At 32.0% G+C, this 24,885-nt stretch overlaps 3 protein-coding genes across 4 annotated transcripts; 2 read left to right on the forward strand and 1 right to left on the reverse strand.

The window, feature by feature from the left end:
• Positions 1–1,008: 1,008 nt before the first annotated feature.
• On the forward strand, positions 1,009–2,685 carry LOC115966096 (adenine/guanine permease AZG2). The gene has a single exon (XM_031085438.1). It carries the CDS (start codon positions 1,048–1,050, stop codon positions 2,683–2,685), a length of 1,638 nt encoding a protein of 545 aa, XP_030941298.1. The 5' UTR covers positions 1,009–1,047.
• Positions 2,686–9,214: 6,529 nt separating this feature from the next.
• On the forward strand, positions 9,215–15,140 carry LOC115962464 (FBD-associated F-box protein At4g10400-like). 2 transcript variants are annotated; one of them, XM_031081305.1, is made up of 5 exons: positions 9,215–9,429; positions 9,576–9,701; positions 10,426–11,286; positions 11,381–11,524; positions 14,746–15,140. In XM_031081305.1, exons 2-5 carry the CDS (start codon positions 9,624–9,626, stop codon positions 15,043–15,045), a joined length of 1,383 nt encoding a protein of 460 aa, XP_030937165.1. In that variant the 5' UTR covers positions 9,215–9,429; positions 9,576–9,623; the 3' UTR covers positions 15,046–15,140. The 2 variants fall into 2 exon arrangements, with proteins under 2 accessions (XP_030937165.1, XP_030937166.1); XM_031081306.1 differs by having other exon boundaries at positions 9,215–9,424.
• Positions 15,141–18,423: 3,283 nt separating this feature from the next.
• Positions 18,424–20,019, reverse strand: LOC115963046. Its single transcript, XM_031081928.1, has 5 exons — positions 19,908–20,019; positions 19,665–19,764; positions 19,493–19,588; positions 18,835–19,411; positions 18,424–18,710 (listed from the first exon to the last, which is right to left on the reverse strand). Exons 1-4 carry the CDS (start codon positions 19,971–19,973, stop codon positions 18,840–18,842), a joined length of 834 nt encoding a protein of 277 aa, XP_030937788.1. The 5' UTR covers positions 19,974–20,019; the 3' UTR covers positions 18,424–18,710; positions 18,835–18,839.
• Positions 20,020–24,885: the final 4,866 nt, after the last annotated feature.

Consider the following 24,885-nt stretch of genomic DNA (forward strand, 5'->3'; position numbering starts at 1 on the left):
ACTTAAATATATCCATCAGATTACAACAAAAGTTACTAAAATTATGCATCCCAATTACAGCAAAAGTTACTACAATTATGCATCCCAATGATTCTTCACCTAAAAATTCAATCCACAAGGCCAAGTGAAAGAAAAGCTTTCCAAATTTGTGTAAGTAAATCAGTTCTATCCAACTTCTAAATGTGTTGGCTAGAACTGGAAGGAACAAAAAGTCCAAAATAGAATTGTGATTCGCTAATGGATCCAAAAATGAATATTGCAATCATGTGAATAAACCTGGTCTGACTCAATCGTGCACTTCTATACATTGATCTCCTAAATATGATCTGGCATTCATAGACTATGACCTTGTCCACAGTGCTAAGTGCTTACTCTACAAAAATTTCAGTAATGCTACAAAACACATTGTTGTTCACATTTTTTTAATCAAACAAGATTATGAGTTATTTTTATGGAGTAATCTTTAATATCATTTTATTTTTTACCATCAAGAACTCGCCAACTTAATAATTCTAAAAATATTAGACTAGTGACAAAATTGTATCCATGGAATTCCCATGAGCAAGCACTATAGTATAGTCTGTATAGAGGAGTCAAATATGCCAAACCAAGTCTTTAGCTGTCCCTTTTATTATTAAATAAATAAATGTCACAATAAATTTAAAGACGCAACTAATTTAACTATATTTTTTTCACAACTGCTAACAGAGTTTGATTGGTTTATACTACAATAAAAGTATGTTAGTCTTAGTCAGAGTCTTAGTAAAATTGATGTTGCACTCATCAAATTATGAAAAAGAGTTGTGAAAATTTTAATATCGTATGGGTTAGATACAACCCCACGTTCAACCAACCCAATTTCTTAAAAGAAACTGCTTTTTATAATGCCTTAGGCCTAATTCCCATATTCAGGTCGCATGGTGCACATTTGTCAACAATATCTATCTAAGAAGATTCCCTTGGTTTAAAGCATATATATCAGCACAAACACCTATATGTCATCCACATAAACACACAAACATTTCACATAGAGAGAGAGAGAGAGAGATGGGGGTTGAGCTATGTACAAAATTGGGAGGAGGGGGGTTATTCACAAAGCTAGCCAAGTCATGGAGCAAAATGGAGAAAGGCCTAAACGATTGTGTCTCAAAGAGCTTCATTGGGAGATACTTCAAATTAGAAGCTAGAAAGAGTTGTTTTACAAAAGAGCTACGCGCTGCCACTGCCACTTTTCTCACTATGGCATACATCATTACTGTCAATGCCACCATTCTCTCTGACTCTGGTGGAACTTGCTCCATTGCTGATTGCACAGCCTCTTTGAACCAAACAGCTAGCCCAGATTGTGTGATCAAGCCCAATGCTGGGTACCAAAATTGTCTCTCTAAAGTGAAAGGTGACCTCATTGTTGCCACTGTTTTGTCAGCCATGGTTGGGTCCATTGCTATGGGAATTCTTGCTAACCTTCCCTTGGCTTTGGCACCAGCTATGGGCCCAAATGCCTACCTAGCCTATAACTTGGTGGGCTTTCATGGATCTGGATCCATATCCTACCAAACTGCACTAGCTATTGTCTTAGTTGAGGGTTGTGCCTTTTTTGCAATATCCGCTATTGGGCTTCGCTCAAAGCTCGCTAAGCTCATACCTCGGTCGGTTCGGCTCGCCTGTGCAGCCGGTATTGGCCTTTTCATTGCATTTGTGGGCTTGCAGGTGCACCAAGGAGTGGGCCTCATTGGGCCTGATTCGTCGACGTTAGTGACCCTCACGGGCTGCGCTAATACAAACCCAGAAACAGGTGCATGCATTGGGGGAAAATTGAGAAACCCAAAACTCTGGCTTAGTTTGGCAGGCTTTCTAATCACATCATATGGGTTAACGAAGAACGTAAAGGGTAGCATGATATATGGTATTCTTTTTGTGACATTGGTATCATGGTTTAGGGGTACATCAGTGACATATTTTCCTAATACCCCAATTGGTGATACTAGTTACAATTATTTCAAAAAAGTTGTTGATTTCAGAATGATCAAATCCACAGCTGGGGCTCTAAGCTTTGGCAATTTCAATAGAAGTGAAGTTTGGGTGGCATTAGCAACCTTGTTCTATGTTGATGTGCTAGCCATCACAGGCACAATGCACACAATGGCTGAAATTGGAGGGTATGCCAATGAGCAAGGAGGTTTTGAAGGTGAGTATTTGGCATACTTGGTTGATGCAGGGTCCACAATAGTGGGGTCCACATTGGGAGTTTCAACAGTTGCCACTTATGTGGAATCATCAGCTGGGTTGAGAGAAGGGGGTAGAACAGGATTAACGGCTGTGATCATTGGATTGTATTTCTTCATTTCATTGTTTTTCGTTCCCCTACTTTCTAGTGTTCCTCCATGGGCCATTGGCCCATCACTAGTAATGGTTGGGGTGATGATGATGAAGGTTGTGAAGGACATAAATTGGGCAGATATGAAGGAAGCAATCCCTGCTTTTATAACCATGCTTCTAATGCCACTTACTTATTCCATTGCAAATGGGATTGTTGCTGGGATTGGGCTCTATGTTGCTCTTAGTCTCTATGATTACATTTTGGGTTCTATAAGGTGGTTGATCAAGATGAAGAGGATGGTTGACAAGGAACAAAATCAAGTGTCTGCTACAGCTAGTGTAGATTCAACAATTGAAATTATCTGAATTTATTAGAGTTTTTTTTTTTTTTTGGAAGAAGATATTAGAGGTTAGTAGTTTATAAATATTTTTTTTTTAAGAAAAAAAAAAGTAGAGGTAAGGTAAGTGCTTTAGTTCCATTTTTAACTTTGGTATAATTAATTTAGCTTGACTACCATGCATTATGTGCTATCCATATATTTAGCCCCCAAAATGAATGTGCTGTTCACATTAAAAGCTTTATATGCTTTCTTCCATAATCCATATTTAATCATTTTATTGCACTTATCTCTCCAAATGGATTTCAAATCCAAATCCAAATGTTGCCATTCAAACACAACTTAAGGAAGGTGTTCTCCAAACAAGGCTTGGTGAGAGTGAGAGAGTGGGAGAAAGATTACCTTGCAATATAGGTCATTATTTTCAGGGATTCATCAAGATATAAGTAAAATCAAACAAACTATTATTAAATCCACCTATCTAGTAAAACAAAAACACTAGTAGTTAAAATGAAATAACTAACCAAATTTAGTTCAAAATAGGAGCTCAAAATAATCCTCTTCATTAGGATATTCGTCATGTGGCGATTCATTATGATATTTGTCATGTGAATATTCAAGATAACTATTATAGATATATTAGAAATATTAACCTATAGTATAGGCCCAATTCCATCCTAAACACATAGTATAGGCCCAAGCCCATCCTAAACCCATAGTATAGGCCCAAGCACACTCTAGTTTGTGTGCAAGATAACTTCATAGTATAGGATACTAGTCGCAGACCCATGCAATCCGTGAGAATAAATAATTATTTTGTAATTGTAATATAATGTATAATTTTTTTGGGAAACAATATAATGTATAATTCTTTCTCTAAATTTTTTTTAATATAATTTTTTCTCCCTAAAAATTAAACAATTGTTATTCGGTCCAATTAAGTCTACCCCAGTCCACTTCGGTCTTATTCGGTCCAATTTGGACCACTTGGTCAATTTTGGTCCCCTTCAATCCATTTTGGACTAATTGGGCTTAAAATTTTTTTTTTTTAGGTTGCCTTTTCAGGTTTAGCTGAAAATTTCTTTTTTTTTTTCTTAATTTCTGGGTTGAAAAGTATGAAATTTTATTATATTTGTGCTAAACTCTTTAGTTTTGAGTTAAAAAATACAAATAAAATAGACATTATAAATTAGAAATATGAGCCATAAAAATGCAATAAAAATTATAAATATTCAAAAGTCTACTTTGGTCCACTTTAGTCCTAATAGGTTCATTTTGTCATCTTTAGTCCACTTTGGTTATATATGGTTTACGTTAGTCCTATTGGGTCCATTTGGTCCAAATTGGTCATATTTTATCCACTTCAATCCTATTCAATTCACATTGGTCATATTCAGTCCATTCAATCCACCTTGGTTCTATTTCGTCCATTCTGTCCACTTTGGTCCTATTCAGTTGACCTTGGTCCTATTTGGTCAACTATGGTCCTATTTGATCCTATTCGGTCCATATGTCCACTTCGGTCCTAATCTGTCCGTTTGTTTTTATTTGGTCCACTTCAGTCCTTTTCTGTCCACCTTCTTCCCATTCAGTCATATTCTGTACATTTGGTCCACTTCGTTCCATTTGGTTCATTTGTGTCCACTTTGGTCCATTTTGGTCCACTTTAGTCCATTTTTATGCACTTACATATAAGGAAAAGATGTGTTAGGGTTGAGAGGACCTAGTCTAAATCCAAATTTATTAAAAACTATATAGATCTCAAACTCGTAATATTTAAAATCTTAAGCATAACAGTTATTATTGCTACAATTTTATTGAGTCACATTAACGTAGTATTTCAGTCCACTTCGATCCGGCTAAATTTAAGTGAAAGTCTTTCTAAACCTTAAGGCTATGAATATACAAATCTAATCTTTAGGGCAGTTACTCATTTGTTTTGATGTTATTACTTTTAAATGAAGGACAAAATTTAGCTAAAAAATTGGTCGGAGCCTAAGGTTACAACCTTACTCAATATCTTTTTATTGGAGTTGAATTTTAAAAATTTCATCATTGCAAAATTTCATCATCTTTTTATTCTTTTTACATCTTCCATGCTTGCAAAATTTCCAAAAAATTAAAGATCAATAGCTATTGCATCAATAAATTGTTTAAATTGTTGGTTTTTGTAATTTAAAATTATGCGTAAAATACAACCTTATAGATTATATAGTATATAATATCCGATTGACATAAAATTTGACATGTGTATTAAGAGTGTAAAGAACATGCACTTCAACAGTTAGATTTTCAAAATATGTAGTAATGTTTATTTTATTGATTAAAGTTGTAACCTTAAGTTACAACCAATTTTGTAACTAAATTTTGTCCTTAAATGAATTGAATGGGGTTGATTATACACACAAGAAAAATAAATAAGTAAATATATATGTATATATATATATGTATAATTTTTATTTAAATAAATTTTTAAAATTTTTTATTCTCTTAAAAAAGATTATTATAATAACTAAAACTCATATCAAACTTATACTAAATATGTATAATTTATTCTCTAAATTTTTTTGTAAATAATTTTTTTCTCCCTGAAAATTAAACAATATCAAAAATTAAATCACTCTATTTTTACAAATATATAATTTTATCACTTTTGATGTTTTTGAATGATATTATTCTTTTATGAAATGGTCACATTCTTCTAAAGAAGATTATTATGATAGCCAAAACTTATATAAATACAATTGATATGACTCAAATAATTAATAATATTCTCAACCTAAACTTGTATTTTGTCATTCTTAAGTAGGTACACCGAATTGGGCCGAAGTGATCAGAAATAGACCGAATGAACCAATTGGACTGAATAGACCTAAGTAGACCAAATTGGACCGAATAGACCTAAATGGACCTAAATTGGACCAAATAGACCTAATTAGATCGTATGGACTGAATAGATCAAAATTGACTAAATTGACCAAATGGGCCAAATTGGACTGAAGTAGAACTAACGGACCGAATTGGACTGAATTAAACGAAGTAGACTGAATGGACCTAATTGAACTGAAGTGGACCGAAGTAGACCAGAATTGACCGAAGTGGACTAAAGTAGACCGAACCTGACTGAATTGATGAAGTGGACCGAAATAGACCAAAATGGACCGAATGTCGATCTGTTATTAGCATAGTCAAGATTGTGTTTTGATATAAACTCAAATTCTTCCAAAATAATTAAGTATTAACTCAAACAAAATCAAACCAAAAAATGAAGAAAAAAAAATTGAGAGAGAAATGGAGGATTGTAAACTTATAATAAGAGGAGAGGATTAAGAAAAGCCAAAAATAAAGGAAGATAAAATGATAGAGGAAAAGTGATATTAAGATAGACAGTAGTAATGAGAAGAAAAGGTAAAAAAGGTAACATCCATGTTTTAAAAAAATCCGAATATGGTAAAGACAGGGTGTAATACTCTTGTTTTACATTATCCAATAAGTGATTGTCACATCAACTTTTTACTTAAAACTCAATACATAATATCATACCTAATAACATCTCAATAAACTCTGAATTATATTAGATTTTCATAGGGTATTATAAATTTATAATTGAGGGCGTGGTTGTGTATATTCATTAAAATGTAATATGATGATGTGATATGTTGAGATTGGAGAGTGTAAAACTTGAGTTTTACATCACATCCTTATAGATTTTTTTTTTAAATGAACTCATAGAATTTAATCTCGTCTATATTATCTATAACAAGATTACCATCTTTGATCTGGACTTTTTTGAAAGTGAAAAATATCCCTCCTGGTAACCAATGACATTTCCTACAAGTGTTTCAGGATTAGATTCAATAACGTCACACTATTCCTCAAAAAAAAAAAAAAAAAATCAAATCTTGATATTGAATTTTATGTGATTCAAAAATACCTTCATCAATAAACAATGACGTTACCAGGATTCTCATTTTTGATCTAGACTTTTTAAAAGTCAAAAATATCCCTTCAATAACCAATTACTTCTTCTACAAATGTTTTAGGATTAGAGTCAATAATGTCATTCCATTCCTCAAAAAATTTCAAATCTTAAACTGGAATTTTATGTGATTCAAAAATACTCTCATCAATAAACAATGACTTCTCTTATAAATAAAATCAACAACGTCAGATACCAAATTTAAAACACGTGTTTCTACAACATCTACAACTATTATCGTTTTGAATTCAAAAGTAAAACTCTTAAAATTTGGGATTTCTTTTCCTTCACGATTATTTTTTTCACCTTCAATTTAGCCCTTTTTTTTATCATTTTTCATCCAAAATAAAAAGCCTCAAATTTATTTTATTTTTTTTAAATATCCTCCTCTTACCTTTTTTTTTTCCCCTTTCATGGTCATTTTTTCCCTAAAATTTAGCCCTTTTTTTTCCATTTTCATCCAACAAAACAACTTCATTTAAAAAAAAAAAAAAAACAATAACAACAACAACAACAATACTCTTATCCATGCTTTATACCACTGTCCGATATTACTGGAGCTTTGGAGCAAAGTCCCTCTGTGAAATCACAATAGCTTACGTCAAGTGGCATCGTTTATTGACTTACTGGGTTGTATTTTTACAAAAAATAGGGACCCGGCTCTCTTATCCATGGTAATTTGGGCGATATGGAATCGGAGAAATAATCTTAGACTCGGAAAAGCCACAGTTTCTCGATCTCGACCAGTACGTTGCTACTCCAAGTTAAGGAACGATTGCGTGACTTTGCTCTCCATAATTCTTCGACTATTACACTGGTGGGACGACCACCCACCTGCTGGCAACCTCCGAATAGAGCTCAATACAACGTAAACTTTGATTGCGCTTTATTCAACTCAGAAAACTGTGTTGGTCTGGGCGTGGTTATTCGCAACGACATGGGACAAGTTATGGTTTCTCTCTCTCTCAAAAAACTACTCTCCCTTTCACAGCCATTGAAGTTGGCTTTGGAGACAAGTTTTGATCGGGTGATCTTGGAAGGCGATTCGCAGATACTCATCTCAGCTCTTGAAACCAGCCCTCACTCTTTGTCCCACTTCGGCCATATAGCAAAAGACACAGTACCTTGTCTCGTTTTTTTTTAGAAATATGGCCGTTTGGTAATGTTATTTATATTTTTTTTTAAATACATATAAGTGAAAAAATGTATGGAAATTATTTTATCAAACAGTTTTATATTATTTCTAGTACATAGGCATTGTAATATTGTAGCTCACTCGTTAGTGAGCCAAGTAATTTCTATTTCTCAATTGCAAGTCTAAATGGAAGATGTACCACTAGATATTATCTCTGTAATACAGACTAATTTTAAATGACAATTAAGTTTAAAACAGTTAAAAAAAATACATGTTAAAAAAACAATTACGGCTTATCTTTAAAGATTTATCATTTTTATTTGTTTGAAATTTTTTTTAAAAAAAATCTCACATTCATCTCAAAAAAAAAAAAAAAAAAAAAAAAAAAACTAATTAAACAAACGTACAATCTCACAATCATTCACCTAACGTCTCCCACTTTTTTCCAAAGCCATTTTGTAAATCAATACGTACTACTTAAAGCATTCTCTTTTGAAATTAACAAAGTGTTCACCTCATCCTCTTTTTAGAAAAAAAAATGCACTGAATTTGTTTTTTGTTCATGCAAATTTTTTTGCTAGAGCCATTTTGTGATAGAGCTACACAATCAACACTACGGGAAAGGAAGGCATGTATCAGTAAACCTAAAATTTTGTAGTCATTAAATTTTTTTTTTTTTTTTTTTTTTTTTGAGAAAGAAGACTACTAATATCATAAAAATCAGCCAAGTTCGGTAAAAAGTACATCAACTAAGTGTGATGGGACATCCTCCACCCACACCGACAAACCTCTGACATTTCTTGCATGTCTAGCTAGGTTGTCGGCTATTCTATTACCACATCTACGTACATGGGAGAAGCTGATACCAGTCATTGGGCCGAGTAAAGATTTTGCTGACTCCAACAGGTGGCCAAAAGAAGAAAAGGAGATTTCGTTGCTACGTAGAGAGTTGACCACTACCTCAGAATCTCCTCTCAGAACAAATTCAGTTATCCCCAGTTCTTGTCCAGTCATTAAATTGATTCTTAAGGTTCATTAAATTTTGGTTGACATAATCTTCATCTCATCTTCTTTATAGACAAAAAATTTTATTTTCCGAATATGCACTGTAATTGTATAGTTATCTTAATAAAAAAAAAAAAAAACTATATGGTTAAATTGATTCTTAGTGTTCATGCTAGACTTGATTATTAATTTCAGGCAAAAAAAAAAAAAAAACTCATTTCATTGCACGCGTAAAGCACATACGATGGAATATATATTATATAGAGAAGTTTGGGTAAAAATAAAATAAAAAAATAAAAAATAGGAAATATAATAAAGTGGGGTTATAACTTATAAGAGGTTTAAAACTTAAAAACCATAATACGTTTATTGTGGGGACCTATTTTACTAAACAAAATATATATATATATATATATATATGTATATATATATAAACCTCGCACTGTCGTACAGTTCGAACTCCGAAGGGGAGAAGAGAAAACACAATTTGTGTAGGAAGAAAATACAATCCGAAAAAGCCATGTAATCCGAGGAAGCCACCCTTTTTTTTTCTTTTTCTTTTCTTCGTTCTGTTCTGAGGATTTATCAAGTTCTCTAATTTATAGTTCAGTACAATTATAAAGGATTCGCTTTTCTCTGCAGTGAAGGGTGATGTATAATTTCTCTTCTAATTACTTCCATACATCTTATAAATTTTTGTTCTTTTTGCTATTCTATAATCTCTGCCATGTTTAATTTTTTGTTCTTTTTACTTTTCTCTGATCTCTGCTATGGTTTGAATATTTTCTTTGCATTGCAGATACATTGTATTATATCTGAATCCTTCAACAACAACAATAAAAAAAAAATGGCGAAAACAGTAACAGTGCAGCCCAGCTATGAATTTCCACAGGCTAATCATTCTCCTAATCAAAAACTATTAAAAGTTAGTTTTTCTTCTTTAATTTTTTTTTTTTTTTTTTTTTTACCCTTAACTAGTAAGCACTTTACCCACTACTATTAGAATTTGGATGAAACTTAGATACACTTCCAGTATTCAATTAAATTCAAACACATGATTACGTTGAATTTGGTACGTGTTTTATTGGTCAATGCAACCATGTGTTTGAATTCAATTAGGCAATGTACCTAAGTTTTACTACTTAAAGAAACTTGTACTTTTTTAAAACTAAAAGACAACTTATCGAATGATTTTCCTTAAAAAGTTGGATTTTCTACACATGGCCAACAATAACTTATTGAATTTAGTTGTTCTTGGAAAAGATAACATTGTTAGTATTTTATTGGTTAATGCAGCCATGTGTTTGAATCCAATTAGGGAACCTAATGTAATTCATCTAAAGAATTGTACCTAAATTTTTCCCTTAGAATTTTCGTCAAATTGATGGAAAATTCAATTTCTTTTAAAAAAAATGTGATCTTAGTAATAATTAAGGAGTTACATTTCTTAGTTTTGTAGTATGGAGAGACATTGCAACTGCATCATAGTCTAGGGAAGTGCAATTTGCCCTAATTTTATTTTTCACTTTATCTTGCAGTTCTCATTTGTGTTATTAGTTTGATCAAGTAATATTGGGATAATTGTCTTAAATTTGATTAAAGTAGCCAAAAAAAGCTATTGTTTTGCTAACACATGTTTAAATTTTTAGTGTAACAAGAAAAATGATTTCCCCGAGGATCTATTTGGTAAATTGCCATATGAAATTCTAGTCTCCATTGTGTCACTATTGACATTGAAAGAAGCGGCGAGAACAAGTGTCCTCTCTCGTAGGTGGAGATATCTGTGGACATTTACTACTGGTAGCTTGGACTTTGATGATTCGTTGCTGTTATGGCTCATGGAATATAGAAAGGTCATAAACTCTTATAGTGAAGAAAGCGATAGGTTTGTTAGATGGGTGAATGAAGTATTGAAATTGCATCAAGGTCCTACTATTGATGAATTCAAAGTTTGTTTTTCTGTGAATGAGAAGCACTTCAAATTGGACATTGAAAATTGGATAAGATTTTCGCTGAGAAAGAAAGTTAAGAGACTTGTACTAGACTTAGCTCATACAAGGGAATCTATTAGAGTTATCAGGCAATACACTCTTACTGATCAGTTTCTCCGTAGTTACCACCTTGATTCCCTGACAACTCTCTGTTTGAATAGTGTGCAAGTGACTGGAGAAGTTCTTGAGTATGTTTTATCTAATTGTCCATTTCTTGAAGTGTTACGCGTGGAAGCCACAGAGTCTCTTGTGAATTTAAAGCCTTCTGGCCCTTTGCTCATGTTAAAGCACTTAGAGGTAATACACTGTTTTAAACTTGAAAATTTTGAGATTTCTGCTTTAAATCTTGTGTCATTTAAATATTACGGGCATGTAGCAAGGATTCTTCTAGGGGATGTTCCTAATATTGTTGAGGCATCCTATTCACGTGCATATGCTTGCTCTTTAGTAACAAATTGCAGCCAGATTCCAAGTTATCTCTTTCAAGTGGAGACACTTTCTCTAGACCTGTCTTTGAGGGTTAGTGCTTAAAAACATTTTATGTTTGTTTACAGTGTGCCCTTTTTACTCCCTTGCAGCAAAGATTGTTAATGCTTTTTTTTCAACTGTTCAGTTATTTGAGGATACCCCCAGATTTCCCATATTCAGGAATCTCAGGCAGCTGACACTAACTTTAGTGGCATCCGGTGTCGAACCCCTCCTTTGTTGCACTTCTGTATTAGAGGCATCTCCTTTTTTGCATAGATTTGTGGTGAAGGTAAATAATATTTTCCTTTGTTCATTTTAATTTGCAAAATACAAGTAATTATTTTTTATATTTTTGTAATACATAAGCTTGTTTAATCACTTGAACTTATGCATTAATGGCACTTTTCCTTCCGCTTATAAATGATTCTAAGGTTTGTAGTTGTGAATGTCTACCATGTAACCACATAAATTGTGGTTATTTAAACACAAGCACACACATACACAATTATTCTATCTAAGAATGTATCCTTGAAACTTCTTTTTTGTCCTTCTTCTATGCACTTTTTAGTAATCTTTTGTTATTTTATTTAAAAATGATGCAATAAACTAAATCTGGTTGGCACTTGGTATGGACATGATATCTCTCTTTCTAAACGTGCTTCATAGTTAGGATTAGCCATTGCACATGCTGACATGAATAGGAATTCAAGCATGCCATTCCTGTTGGAATCTTGATGAATTATAAGTATGCCTCATTGATTTCATGGATTGTTCCTAATATGTCTCTTTGTGTGTAGCTAATTAATTGATTGTAGTATGCATGCTTTTGTATGTTGAGACTACTATCCATTGGACCAAAGATGAAAATGCCACTTAGAAGCGTAGTGGCATCCTAGCACATGGCAAAACTTGATCCCTGATGCTATGAGAATACATTTTGTCAGTATGGCCCAAATGTTCAACTATGCTTTAAGGAGTAAAGAATAAAAATGTTGTTTGCTTTCATTATTTATATCACCGTGGTCTATAATTGATTGCTCCTAGTCTTGTGTTAGTCAATCATTCTGTTGATACTAACACTGGGTGGAGTTTAATATAATTGGAGAGTCTAAACAAATTGATGATGAAATTAGATGGTGCATGAACACATTCTTGGTATGTGATGGGTTTTTTTTTTTTGTAATATGATTAAATAAAGATTGGTTTATTGTCAAATCAAGATGATAAATGAAATAAACTTATCAAAAAAAAAAGATGATAAATGAAATAAGTGGAGATGAAATATTTTTTCCTAATCTGTCTCCTTGAAATATATTTTATGTGCACTATACCAATGAGAACAATAAACCTGTTGATTTTGGTATACTGTGATATTAATTATGGCCAATGAAAGAATGGCCAAAGGTCTTAGGGTTTCCTTAAATGCGTTTGCAATTATAGTTATTTGCAATGACTGTTGTGCCAATCCTTAAGTAGTATAAAATTTGGTTTTCGTAATTGATTTCAAAGTTTTAAGTGTGAAAGTGGAGGCAAGTTTGAGACTGAAGAGTGAAACCTAAGTCATATCTGTGTCATCTGGCAGGATGACCATTTGTAGGAATATCCTTGCTCTTAACTTCCATGGTTAACCTTTTCTTCAACCCCCTTATGTTCCTGCTGACTTTTGGTTTCAGAATTATAATTTAGAACCAACCCATGCAGGCTAGTAGTAAATATCAATTTACATATCAATACATTCCAAAAGATGGTTTAATTTTAATGTGGGTCCAAATCAACACTACCTGGAGAGCTCCTTGAATCAATTCAAAACTTTGTTTGCTTGTACTCTTTTTGATTGGTCCTGGATTTGGAGTTTCACACATTGTTCTTCTATTTTAGAGTTTCAAGTTTCTCTTAGATTTTTATTTTGAGAATTCCGTGCTTTTTTAACACTTTGTGTTCATTCTGGTGAACATAAAGTTTATTTGATCATTAATAAGACTACATTACTTATTAAAAAAAAAAAAAGACATTTTTTATGATGAGGAAAGTCAGGAAACCCTTGGTGCAATTGAGCAAATGCATGGGACTCTAGATATGAGGCATGGAGGGTCCTTTCTTCTTCTTCTTTTTTTATTTAAAAAATTAAACTGTCTTCATTTTTATTTTATATAAATCAAATAAGTACATTAACTTTTTTTGAAAAGCAAATCTCCACCTAGTTCACAATAAGTGTACTTGGATGGCATCAAAGTCAAGACAAAGTACCACAATCAATAATAACAACAACCATGCCTTAGTCCCAACAATCAACAAATTAGTACAAGAATGCATGTTAAAACAGTCATCCATTCATACAAGGACTGTAAAAGGATCAAGATTAAGAGCCATTGTCTGTTAAGAACCTTCTCATACCCTGTTGGCGCGCTCTCTCCAAATATCCCACATAATTTTTGCACTCCAAATTTCACCAATAAGTGTTTAGCTAACCTTCCCTTCCAACACACCTGCAAATGAAATCTATTAGGCATAACCCACTGCACCCCAAACGAATGTAACGCTAGAGACCATTAATCTCTTGCATAATCGCAATGTAACACAAAATGATCAACAGTCTCTCCAGCCTTCTTGGATGTACAACACCACTCCAGAACATTAATCTTTCTTCTGCGTAAGTTATCTGTTGTTAGAGTTTTTGCAAATCTGCGGTCAAAGTAAAGAAGCTTATTTGATAGGGACTTCAACCTTCCAAATGATTTTCCAAGGGAAAGATTGCATGCCTCCAGTATAAATCACTCTATAGAAAGATTTTTACCCCAAATAATCTGCCCATTGTAGGCCTGTACAGATCTGGTCTTCTACATCCCTCCTAATTTTTGTTGAATAAATGAGGTTCAGAAAAGCTGTTAATATATCCATCTCCTAATCATGAATAGCTTTTATAAATGTAATATCCCAATGCATGTTATCTGCATTTCAGTGTATATAGACCTGCCAAATGCAAGTTATCTGCAGTCCATTGTAATAAAAAAAATTATATTGTTTGAGTGCCTTCTGCAAATTAAACCATCACGTTCTTTTTTGATGGGCATTCATGGTTTAGAAATTTTTTATTTATGTATTTTATAACTACTGTAAGGTTAGATGTAGCCTAGTCAGACTGTAAAAGGTACCTATGATCATACAGCACATTCCTTCCCATAGACAAACTGCAACTGGTTGGCACCTTAGATGTACAAATTGCACTGGCATAATGGCCTTTTTTTTTTTTTTTTTTTTATTGTCATCATATGCAAATTTTTTCTTTCTGTTATGAAGTTAGTTAATTTCATCGAGAAATAAGCTCAATTCAAAGTCTTATGCAACCCCCCCCCCCCCCCTTTTTTCCCAAAAGAAGGGTCATTTTACCCATGCAATTCCATATAATTTTTAGCTTCTAATTTTGGTTGATGGCTTGTTAATAAATGTGTGTACTAGCATTGCATGGTATATTAAGCCTTTTGTAATTAAACAACCTCGTTCTCGTGACAGTTAACTTATCTAAATGGCCCAGCAGGAGAGCTGAAGGTGCTGAAGGTTGAACATCCACACCAATTCCTCTCAGTGTTTGAATTGAGAGGTTTTCTTGGTTGTACAATTGATATGGAGCTTGCTCTGTACATACTCAGTAATGCTGTGTCACTGCAGAAGATAATTATCGATACCCGTGATCCATATGCAGAGGATATGTTTTGGGACGAAAGGGATCCTAGATTGAAAGAATGGGGTACTGCTCGTGCAAGGGAACTTGCAACAAGAGTACCACCTTGGGTGGAATTAATGTTATTGTAGAGCTAGCATTGTACACTACTATGTAATGGCTTGGCCAAGTGTTGTATGGAAGAGTTTTAAGTTTAGATGTTCTGTTTAGTTGCAGTGAGTTTATGCACATCAAGCTTTATTACAGTCTAATATAAATGTTGGGAAAAATACTGTCGGCACCCTTAAGGTTTAAGTTATTGCCAAATAGGTCTAAGATATTTAAAAAATAACCAATTTGGTTCCTAACCATACACTCTTATACGAAAGAAAATGCTAAAACTATCATCAATATGTCATTTGCTTCTTTGTAATTTGAGATATTGCTTCAATCAAGGTACAAGCTAAAAAGTTGACTTAAACTAATAAACCATTGAGTAAAACATTTTGTCAAATAGATAAAATTTAGGTACAATATATTGGGTTTCTTGATTAAAAAAAAGAAATAGGAAAAAAAAAAGACTTTGCCTAGACTTCAAATTTAAATGCATTTCCTAACCTTTTTAGAGAATAAATAAATAAAGAAAAATACTTTGGATGCATTGGGTTTAAAATGGAATCCATTTTTAGGAAATGAAAATTTTTAATTGTCAATACCAAAGAAAAGAGACAGAGCCAGGAAGGCCCACTCTCACTTAAGACAAAGCTTCCCTTCGAATTATTAGACAAAGACCACCTTGCTAAAAGATGAACTACTTTGGTTACATGACTTACATCTCTAAATTTCAAATGGGCCGGGCCAATCATCTTTTAATGAATGGATACTACTAATTGGATTTAAAGAATGGATACTATAACTTATCAAAAAAAAAAAAAAAAAGAATGGATACTACTAATTTCAGAAAAGTTAACACTGTGAACTACCCCCATAAATAAAGGCAGGGAAGTGCTTTTTCCCCAAATTAATTTGTTTGGTTAGAAATTTGTTTAGAATAATAAATTTGAAAATCTATTGAAACAATTTAGAGCTTTGGATGAAAAAAATTGTATACTATATAATAAAATTTTGGTCTTAAAAGTCGTAGATACATCTTTTGTTTAGGAACAATAATGAGACGGGCGAGCAAGGCCTAACAAGTACTGGACACAACTTGTTATGATATTTTTTCCATTCATATTTCAACCATAAATCAAGGGAATTGGCTCTCATCAATTAAGATATTCACCAAACCAAAAAAAAAAAAAAAAGGCAATTCAATTTTTACTTATTCTAAACGTAAATATAACATTATAGGATAAGATACAGTCAACACCCTTGAGATTGTTGACTTGAGATTTGAGCCGATGGCAAGGATGTCCAAAACATTTTAGAACTAACTGATTTGATCCATGAGCTATATGCTAAATACAACAACTTCAATTCTAATAAGAGTATTGAGAATTACTTCATTTTGTAAAATACCTTTTTTTTTTCTTTTTTATAACAAGTGGGTAAATGAAGACTTGAACTCTCTCTCTTCCATATGAAGAACTAAGAAATGTTAATCAAGCACAATATTTGGCAATGTTACTACAAAAGGCCTTGTTAAAAAGACTTACTAGACAATTTGGCAACAAAAATAATGTATCATTGTTCTTAGAGTTGTTATCATTTTGTATTATTCCTATTACAAAAGCACCCATATCTTGTGATGTAATTTACTCCTTTTGCCCATCAATTAGTTCTATATATGACAAATCCATTTAAATAATATTCGATTGGCACGAAATTTGACATACGTATTAAGAACATAAAAATCATGCAATTCAACAGTTAAGTTTTTTAATGAGATTTATAACTATTAATTACAACCAAGTTTGTAACCAAACTTTATCACTATTGGAAAGTTTCTCTCCTCTCTTCTTATTTTATTTGTGAAGGCTTGAGTTTCATTGTTCCATTAGCTTCATTATTGTTTTTTAAGGGTTCCTTTGGTGTGATCCTTAAATGTGACAGCTACCAGTGATAGGTTTTCAGATTGTTAAGCCACATGCATTGAACTACTTCCCAAGCACACGCTGTCTAAATCTGATGGTGGTTCAATAATGGGGAATTAGGGATTAAAATCTTGTACCATTAATTTTCTAATATCTTACCCATCATTTTCTTTTTCTTTTTTGATAGGAACTAACCCTCCCTTAATAGATGAATAAAATTATATGAACTCCAATATAAAATTATCCTAAAAACACCGCCAAAAGGCTCATCCTTACTAAGTTTTTCTTTTCTTTTCTTTTCTATTTTTGGAAAAACAAACGTACACACATAAGGAAGAGGAAAATGAGTTATAATTTGCCATAATCAGTTGTCAATAATTCATTTTTGCTAATCTTACCCCCAAAAAATAGTTTTTCAAAATTTTCGAATAAAACTTGTATAGCATGTCGTGCAATACAGATCTTACCATATAATAAATTTCCTATCAAATAAATAAATAATAAAATAAAAATATGATAAATTGATAATTAAGGAATTATTAGTTTTTCAATTTTCCTATTTTGTCTGTGAAACATATCTATAACATCACTTAAAGAAAAGAGAAACAAAAGATGAAGTCTACAACATTAAATGTGACATACATGCTTGTGTCCATTTGACAAAGATTGATATTTGATACCCGTACTTGTTTAAAGTTGCATTGTAAACCGCAAAGCAAAGTTTTCTAATAAAAATAATAACAATTATGTCTATGATTGATTTGTTGCACACACTTTGTGCACACAAGTACAAAATGATTGTATCTACTTCTCTTAATATTTGAATAAACAGCAAGCTTAAATATGCCTTGACTTGTGTCCCTAAGAGTTATAAGACATTCATCAACAGTATTTTCTTAAGTTTGAGAAAATACTAAAGATTTTATCTAGGGTGAGATTAAGTGTTAATAAATTTGAAGAATGGTGAGTAACTAGTTTTTTGAGAAATAAAAATAGCAGGCTGAAAAAAATAGTAGGTTTATTTTTTTTTTTTTTTGCCTTTTTATACTTCCAGCTTTTAAAAAAAAATATTATTATCATACAACACCAACAGATATAACAAATGGTTAGTACTTAGTAGTTAGATTTGGGAGGAAATATATTGAAAATGTCACTGAACTATTTACCGACCACTATATAACACAACAAATACAACACCTTCAAAAATAAATAAATAATCTTAAACCCACATAACATTTTGAAGAAAACTTCAATCATCATAAAAAATAAAACTAAAAACTTCATATCCTAGCAAGGAACTTTGAATTAAAATGTATATATCAATTCAGAAAAATTAGCACATTTATGCAGGACATACAATATGCAGGACAGAGAGACCAAGTGCAAGTAAAAACAAACAATGCACCTGATACAAGATAGGACCGCAAAAAATCTAGCATGTTAATCATACCAAGTAAACCATCTCTTCCATTTGTACCTGAAAGAATTCCAGCTTTACAACACTATCTAAAGAATATTACTGCCACCTTGTTGAATCTTTGAATTTACAAAAAGCTTTACTGTAGAGTATATCAGAGAAGGTTCAACCATTTCACCATTACTATAATCCCCAATGCCAGCCTCTTTGTGACAGTAAGCTTGTCAGTTGACATGAAATGTCATTCCATGAAAGGATTGTTCCACATGAATGTGTTCATGGCAGATGCAACAACGAGTGGCTTGTTGAAATCCCATGCTCGCACAATGCAAGTCAGTAAATTGACACACAATCCCCCAGCAATCTACAATAAGAGCAGTGCACATGCATTACAACATATTCAGAAAATGAGTAAGATTTTACTCTGATTATTTCAGTAAAATTAATATTATATTATAACATGTGCTATCAATTCAATGATAACTAACCAGAATTAGTCATCTGGTTCGCTAAGGAAGAAAAAGTCGTCAGGATTAACTTCATTAGGAAATCGATCATGTAAGTTCTCATCACGTGCAAAGAGCTTTAACCTCATCTCACTTCCGGTTGTAACTCTAATTTCCTCATGCTCAATTATTGACTGGGTGAGTTTTTTGAAAGGACAATCCACTAGTACAAACTGAATATAGAAAAAGTTTCTATTTGCTAGTCGTAGCACCTCATACTCAAGCATGCTCCTTATACGAAACGGGTGAAACCGATAAGGTAATAGGCCAAACCTATAAGAGTGAATAATAAGCAGACAAACCTCTCTATCTATGTCAAACCCCTTATATGCCCGCTTAGCAGAAAATCTAGACACCAAAACTTTCATTTTTCTCACCATAACCAAACCTTTCACTCCTCTCCTACAAAGGATGGCTTTCCAAATTAACTTCTTTGCCTTCAGCTTCTTTATAGCAGCACCACACAAACTGATATGTTTTTTCATTCGTGTAACAGATTCCATCAAACTTTTGAAGTTATAAATTCGTTTACACTTGCTTGTCCAATGACTTCTCCGATCTGTTTATATCAATTGCATAGTATTAAGGCCCAAAAAAAAAAATCATTACTTTAATGTTATTTATAATTTCTAACAATTACCTTCCCTAATCCTGCACTTATCGCAACCATACTCATGCTCACTTGGCTCATACAGATCACAGCTTCTCAGATATGTCATTACATATTTCATCTCTTCTGTAAAGAGAAATATGTTAAAATGAGTTCTGGACATGAATAAGGCAATAAAAAGACAAATTTTAAAGAAGCCTACCATCTACAATGCTTGGGAGAAGTTGGGCTCTTCTCTTGCGCAAATAAGGGGATCTTCGGTAAATGAATCCGTACAATTTCTCAACCATTTTATCAACTACCTGTGACATTAAAAGAGAAACCAAATAGGGTGTCAACATTCATTTTCAAATCTCTATTTAATTTTCCAAGAACAATGAATAAAAAGAATACAACCAAAAATTTATAAAAAATATAAAATAAAAATAAATTCTCAGTAACTTACAATTAGTTCTTGCTTCAAGTTTTTCTCATTGGCCATATGAGCAATAAGCAGGTAACACCTGAACATAATGATGATATTAATAGTAAATAACAGTATTTGTAATACCAATCAAATCAAAAACATATACACAAACAGAATGCTGCATCAATCTCAATATTTATTTGCAGAACAGGTATAAATTGAATAGTACTGTGCTCCATAAAAAGAGAAAACACTGCATGAAATAATGGAATATGGATAGTGATACAATAAATTCAGTGGATGGTAATGTAATATTAATAAAACTCTACCAACACAGGAAATAACATTTTTTATTGTGGAAAAGACATTAAGTGTAAGACAAAGGGGACAACTGAAACAAGTATTTTGAATTACAAGAATCAAAGCTCTTGATCATCCACCGATTGCATCAGATCATATCAATCTCCAATTGAATGTTTAATACGCCTTAATATGAATTAATCCTTAATTCATTTCTTAATAAATTTATTTATTTTATTTGGAATTTGATTCTATAAATTAAAAAAGATAAAAATCATATAAGAAAAAACATGTATAGTCATTCTTCTTTAAAAAAAAAAAGGTATAATCATGGTTTTAAGAATAAACCCAATAAATAAGTCCAACTGGGTTAATCTTGAACCAACGCCTAAGTATGTCCTAACCAAGCCAATGTCTATGTTCTATCTATTTATCAAACCCTTACCCATCATATCAAAATTACACAAAAAATAGTAAACATTCTTGAATTAAACAAAAAAGAAAACAAATAAAAGAAAAATAGAAGTTAAAAAAAAAATTTTAAAAAAAACCCTAATAACCCAACAATAATTTCAACCAAAAATAGCAATATATCAGCAACACCCCAATAACCCAAATCCTCAACCCTTGAGTTATTGTATGATAACAAAGCTTAAAAAGAATATTCATAATGGAACAAATCCAACTCTAATAACCCGACAATAACTTCAATCAAAAATAGCAAAAATAATCAGCAATACCTTTGAGTTATTGTATAATAACAAGGCTTAAAGGTTAAAGCAAACATTCATAATGGTTCAAATCCTTAAAAGACCTCTAATAACCCAACAATAATTCAGCCACTCCCCAATAAACCCAACACACATTTTAACCAATCCTCACACTAATAAAGCTTTAAAAGGTGGTTAACTCAATTGACAAAGGTTTTTTGTGGTGAAACAAATAATTTAGGCTCAAATCCTGTCAATCTAATTGGTTTCTTAGCCTTAAAGCATTCACATCAAACTCGTCTAAATTTTAGTGGATCAATCTCAATATTTATTTATCTACTTTAATTAAATATTACTTTTTCTCTCTCTTTTATAAATTTTTTTTCCTTTTTTCTGTTCTCCATCCCTTAGAAACACCATCACAGACCCACGGTGCCACCTTCAAGTCTTCAACACCATGACCACTGGCATTCACCACCAAAGTGCCACCGATCACAATCCAAACAACTCATACAACCAATCACCGAAAACCACCTAAGATCATTCCCATTGAGCACAACATCAGCCGCTAAACCCACATCACCCGCTAAACCCAATCACCGGCCAAACCTATAAACCTACAAACACAAACCCACAAAACACAAAGAAATTTCACAACAAACCACAATTTCTTTCTCAAACTCGAAGTTAGCGGTGGATAAACCAAGATTCACCTCCGTTTTTCGTGGTGGTGATCAACGGCGAAGTAGCGAGGGGATGAATTCGGCCTTATTGGATGCCTCGCAGTGAAAAAATGAAAAGAGGAGAAAGAGATGAGGCCAGTGGTGAACGGCGGTCTGAGGAACATTATATGAACATTCAAAGATTATCAAACACATACTAAAGCGTAGAAAGAATAAACATTTTAGAACAAGAGCAAGAAGTACTTGCCGGAATCCGAAATGAGAGAGCAGTGGCAGTGTGAGACAGAGACGGGTTCTGGGTTTTTGACTTGCAGAGGAAGTAATAGAAAATAGAAAGTGGCGCTCTTTTCTTTTTATTTTTTTTGAATATTAATGAGGTAAAAATAAAATAGAAAGGAAATGGGCAACTACGAAATTTTTTTTTTTTTTTTTACAATATAGAAATTTTAATCTAGTCTAATCTAAGTGTATGTATATGTGAAACTTCCTCCTCGAGACTTGAGTCCTGGTCCTTATCCCCACACTCTGCAAATACTTATACTTGTGGAAGGACCATCGCACCAACGGTGTGTAGTGATGTAACCATGAAAGTTTTAAGAGTCAAAAATGTTTTGGGATAATAATAAGAGAAATATTTTTCCCAATAAATATGTTGTTATTAATTGTTATGAGCAGGCAAAAAATTAATTTAAGTTGTGGATTCAATTTAAAACCAATAATTACTTATTATATATGATTTGCTGTTGTTACGAGCTATTACGCTGGGCAAAAAACTAATTTCAGTAATGGATTTAGATTAAAAACCTGTCACAACCTGCCATTTAAGATTTTTTGTGAAAGTATTGTGAAAATGTTAGAAACGTAACACTTCTCATATATAAAATACTACTCCCTCCGTCCCAATTTGTATGTCCTGATTGAAAAATTAAATTTTTTAAGAGAACATCATTTATTGTCTTGTCTGCCTTATAAAAATATATAAGTTTACAAAACTACCCTTAAATAAATTTATCCATTTTTTAAAAAAGAGTTATTTTCTTAATGAGGCAACTAAAATACTATTAAATTATATATATATATATATATATACAATTAATATATATATATATATATACACACACATTTTAGGTAAGACAAACAAAACTATTTTCTTTTTCTTTTTTTTTTGGTAAACAAAACAAAATTGTTTTCAAAATAGACGTCGCAATTCTTATATATAAAATACTATTAAATTATATATAATTAATTTAAAATATACTTATACACATTTGAGGTGAGAACAGTTTTGTTTGTCTCACCTAAAATGTGTGTGTGTATATATATATTAATTAATATATAATTTAATAGTATTATATATATATATATAATTTAATAGTATTATATATATATAATTTAATAGTATTTTAGTTGCCTCATTAAGAGAATAACTCTTTTAAAAAAATGGATAAATTTATTTAAGGGTAGTTTTGTAAACTTATACATTTTTATAAGGCAAACAAGACAATAAATGATGTTCCCTTAAAAAATTTGACTTTTCAAACAGGACAAACAAATTGAGACGGAGGAAGTAGTATTTATTTATGAGAAGTGCTACGTTTCTAACATTTTCACAATACTTTCACAAAAAATCTTAAGTGGCAGGTTGTCACAGGTTTTTAATCTAAATCCATAACTGAAATTGGTTTTTTGCCCCCCCCCCCCCTCTGGGCGCGTGCACACACAATACTTGCATAAACTAAAAGTTATTACTTTAAACTTTAAATTGTGTCCTCCCTCCACTTAATTGTCCCTCTTTTGGTGAATTTATTTGCTTTTAACAGCAACAAAAATAAGAAGTTTTTGTTTAAATCGAATTTGAACTATTCATAAATCATAAATGACATGGTTCACTTACAAACCTAAATGAAATGTTATATACAACCATTGCACAAAATACCATACCTAAAAGGAGAGTGCATTGATGAGAGAATGTAACTCGAGTTGGTCACATAACAATTCACCTCCAGTTTTTTTAATCCAAGTATGAGGAATTCAACAAAAATAACTAAGTGTAAGGGATTTTAGAACCTACTCAAGTCATATGAGAAAGTAAAGATTTGTAGAACAATTTAATTTAACAATCAAATCAATTATTACTTTTGCATTTAATGCCTTTTTTGAACTTAAATACCAAAAATAATGTCTTAAAAGTCCATAACTCAGCTATAAGATAACATTACATGTATGAGTAGGGGTGACAAATTTTATCTATATCCATGAACCTACCTATGATCCACCTAAATTGGATAAGTCTTAACCCAACCCATTTGAATATTTGGGTTAAATGAGTAAAAGACTCATTAGGTAATTTAACTATATGGGTCTTAATAGATAAACCTACTAATACCCAATAAATACCTATCTAAAATTTAAATAAATAATAGAAAATCTAAATTTCTAAATCAAAAACATTCACAAGCTCTTTGTCTCTCTCCTTAACGTCAAAATACAAACCCTACCCAGTGATTTTTTTTTTTTTTTCATTCATTTTCTCACTCAGCTAAGAATGAATTCAACTGCATAGTTAAGTTCATGTGATTTTTCTACTGAATTAGATTCTTTCCTTTAGATTTTCTGAGTAACCAAACAGGTCAAGACTTCAAATTAAGGAAAATAGAGAGAGAGAGAGAGAGAGAGAGAGAGAGAGAGATAAGTCTATAAATGCAGAAACTATACTAAACCAAAGTCAAGAAAAAGAGTAATACCACTGTGTGGTGGTCACTCCACAAGTATAAGTGCTTGTGGAATGTGGGAGGCAAGGGTCAGGGTTCAAGTCTTTAGGAGGGAACTTCACACACATATACACTTAGATTAGGCTAGAGTAGAATTTCTATATTACATTAAAAAAATATAAAAAATAAAAAGAGAGAGAGTAATAAATGGATAACAGTGATTCATTCATTTCCTCAATAACAATGATACAAAATTAAAATTAAATTAAAAAAAAAAATGTCTTATTGATTTGCCCATTAGGAAAAGAAAAAAAAAAGTGCTATTTGTCACTAATCAAATGTAATTGTCTTGGGAATTTTTGGATTTTTAGAGTTTTTTAAGTAATTTTAGACATTCCAGGTGTATTTTGGTAATTTTGGATGTCCAAGGGTTTTTGGTAATTTCGAAGGTTAAGAGAATATTTGTGTCATTTAATTAGTTTTAGAGGTATTTTGCTCATATTGAGTTAAATGGGTAGATTACTAAATTACATGAATTAGGTAGATAATGGGTATTTAATTTATATATAAACGAGTTATAAATAAATAAATGGATAATTATACATACAATCCA

Source organism: Quercus lobata, chromosome 10 (assembly GCF_001633185.2).
Source record: "Quercus lobata isolate SW786 chromosome 10, ValleyOak3.0 Primary Assembly, whole genome shotgun sequence".
NCBI classification, from domain to species: Eukaryota; Viridiplantae; Streptophyta; class Magnoliopsida; order Fagales; family Fagaceae; genus Quercus; species Quercus lobata.

Bases quoted from the DNA above. Each gene is read 5' to 3' on its own strand.
- LOC115966096 (XM_031085438.1), top strand. From the start codon at position 1,048: ATGGGGGTTGAGCTATGTACAAAATTGGGAGGAGGGGGGTTATTCACA.
- LOC115962464 (XM_031081305.1), top strand. From the start codon at position 9,624: ATGGCGAAAACAGTAACAGTGCAGCCCAGCTATGAATTTCCACAGGCT. The intron at 9,702-10,425 runs GTTAGTTTTTCT...TTAAATTTTTAG, and splicing joins CTAATCAAAAACTATTAAAA to TGTAACAAGAAAAATGATTT. The intron at 11,525-14,745 runs GTAAATAATATT...TTCTCGTGACAG, and splicing joins TGCATAGATTTGTGGTGAAG to TTAACTTATCTAAATGGCCC.
- LOC115963046 (XM_031081928.1), bottom strand. From the start codon at position 19,973: ATGTTCAGGTGTTACCTGCTTATTGCTCATATGGCCAATGAGAAAAAC. The intron at 19,765-19,907 runs GTAAGTTACTGA...TTAATGTCACAG, and splicing joins ACTTGAAGCAAGAACTAATT to GTAGTTGATAAAATGGTTGA. The intron at 19,412-19,492 runs GTAATTGTTAGA...TGATATAAACAG, and splicing joins TAAGTGCAGGATTAGGGAAG to ATCGGAGAAGTCATTGGACA.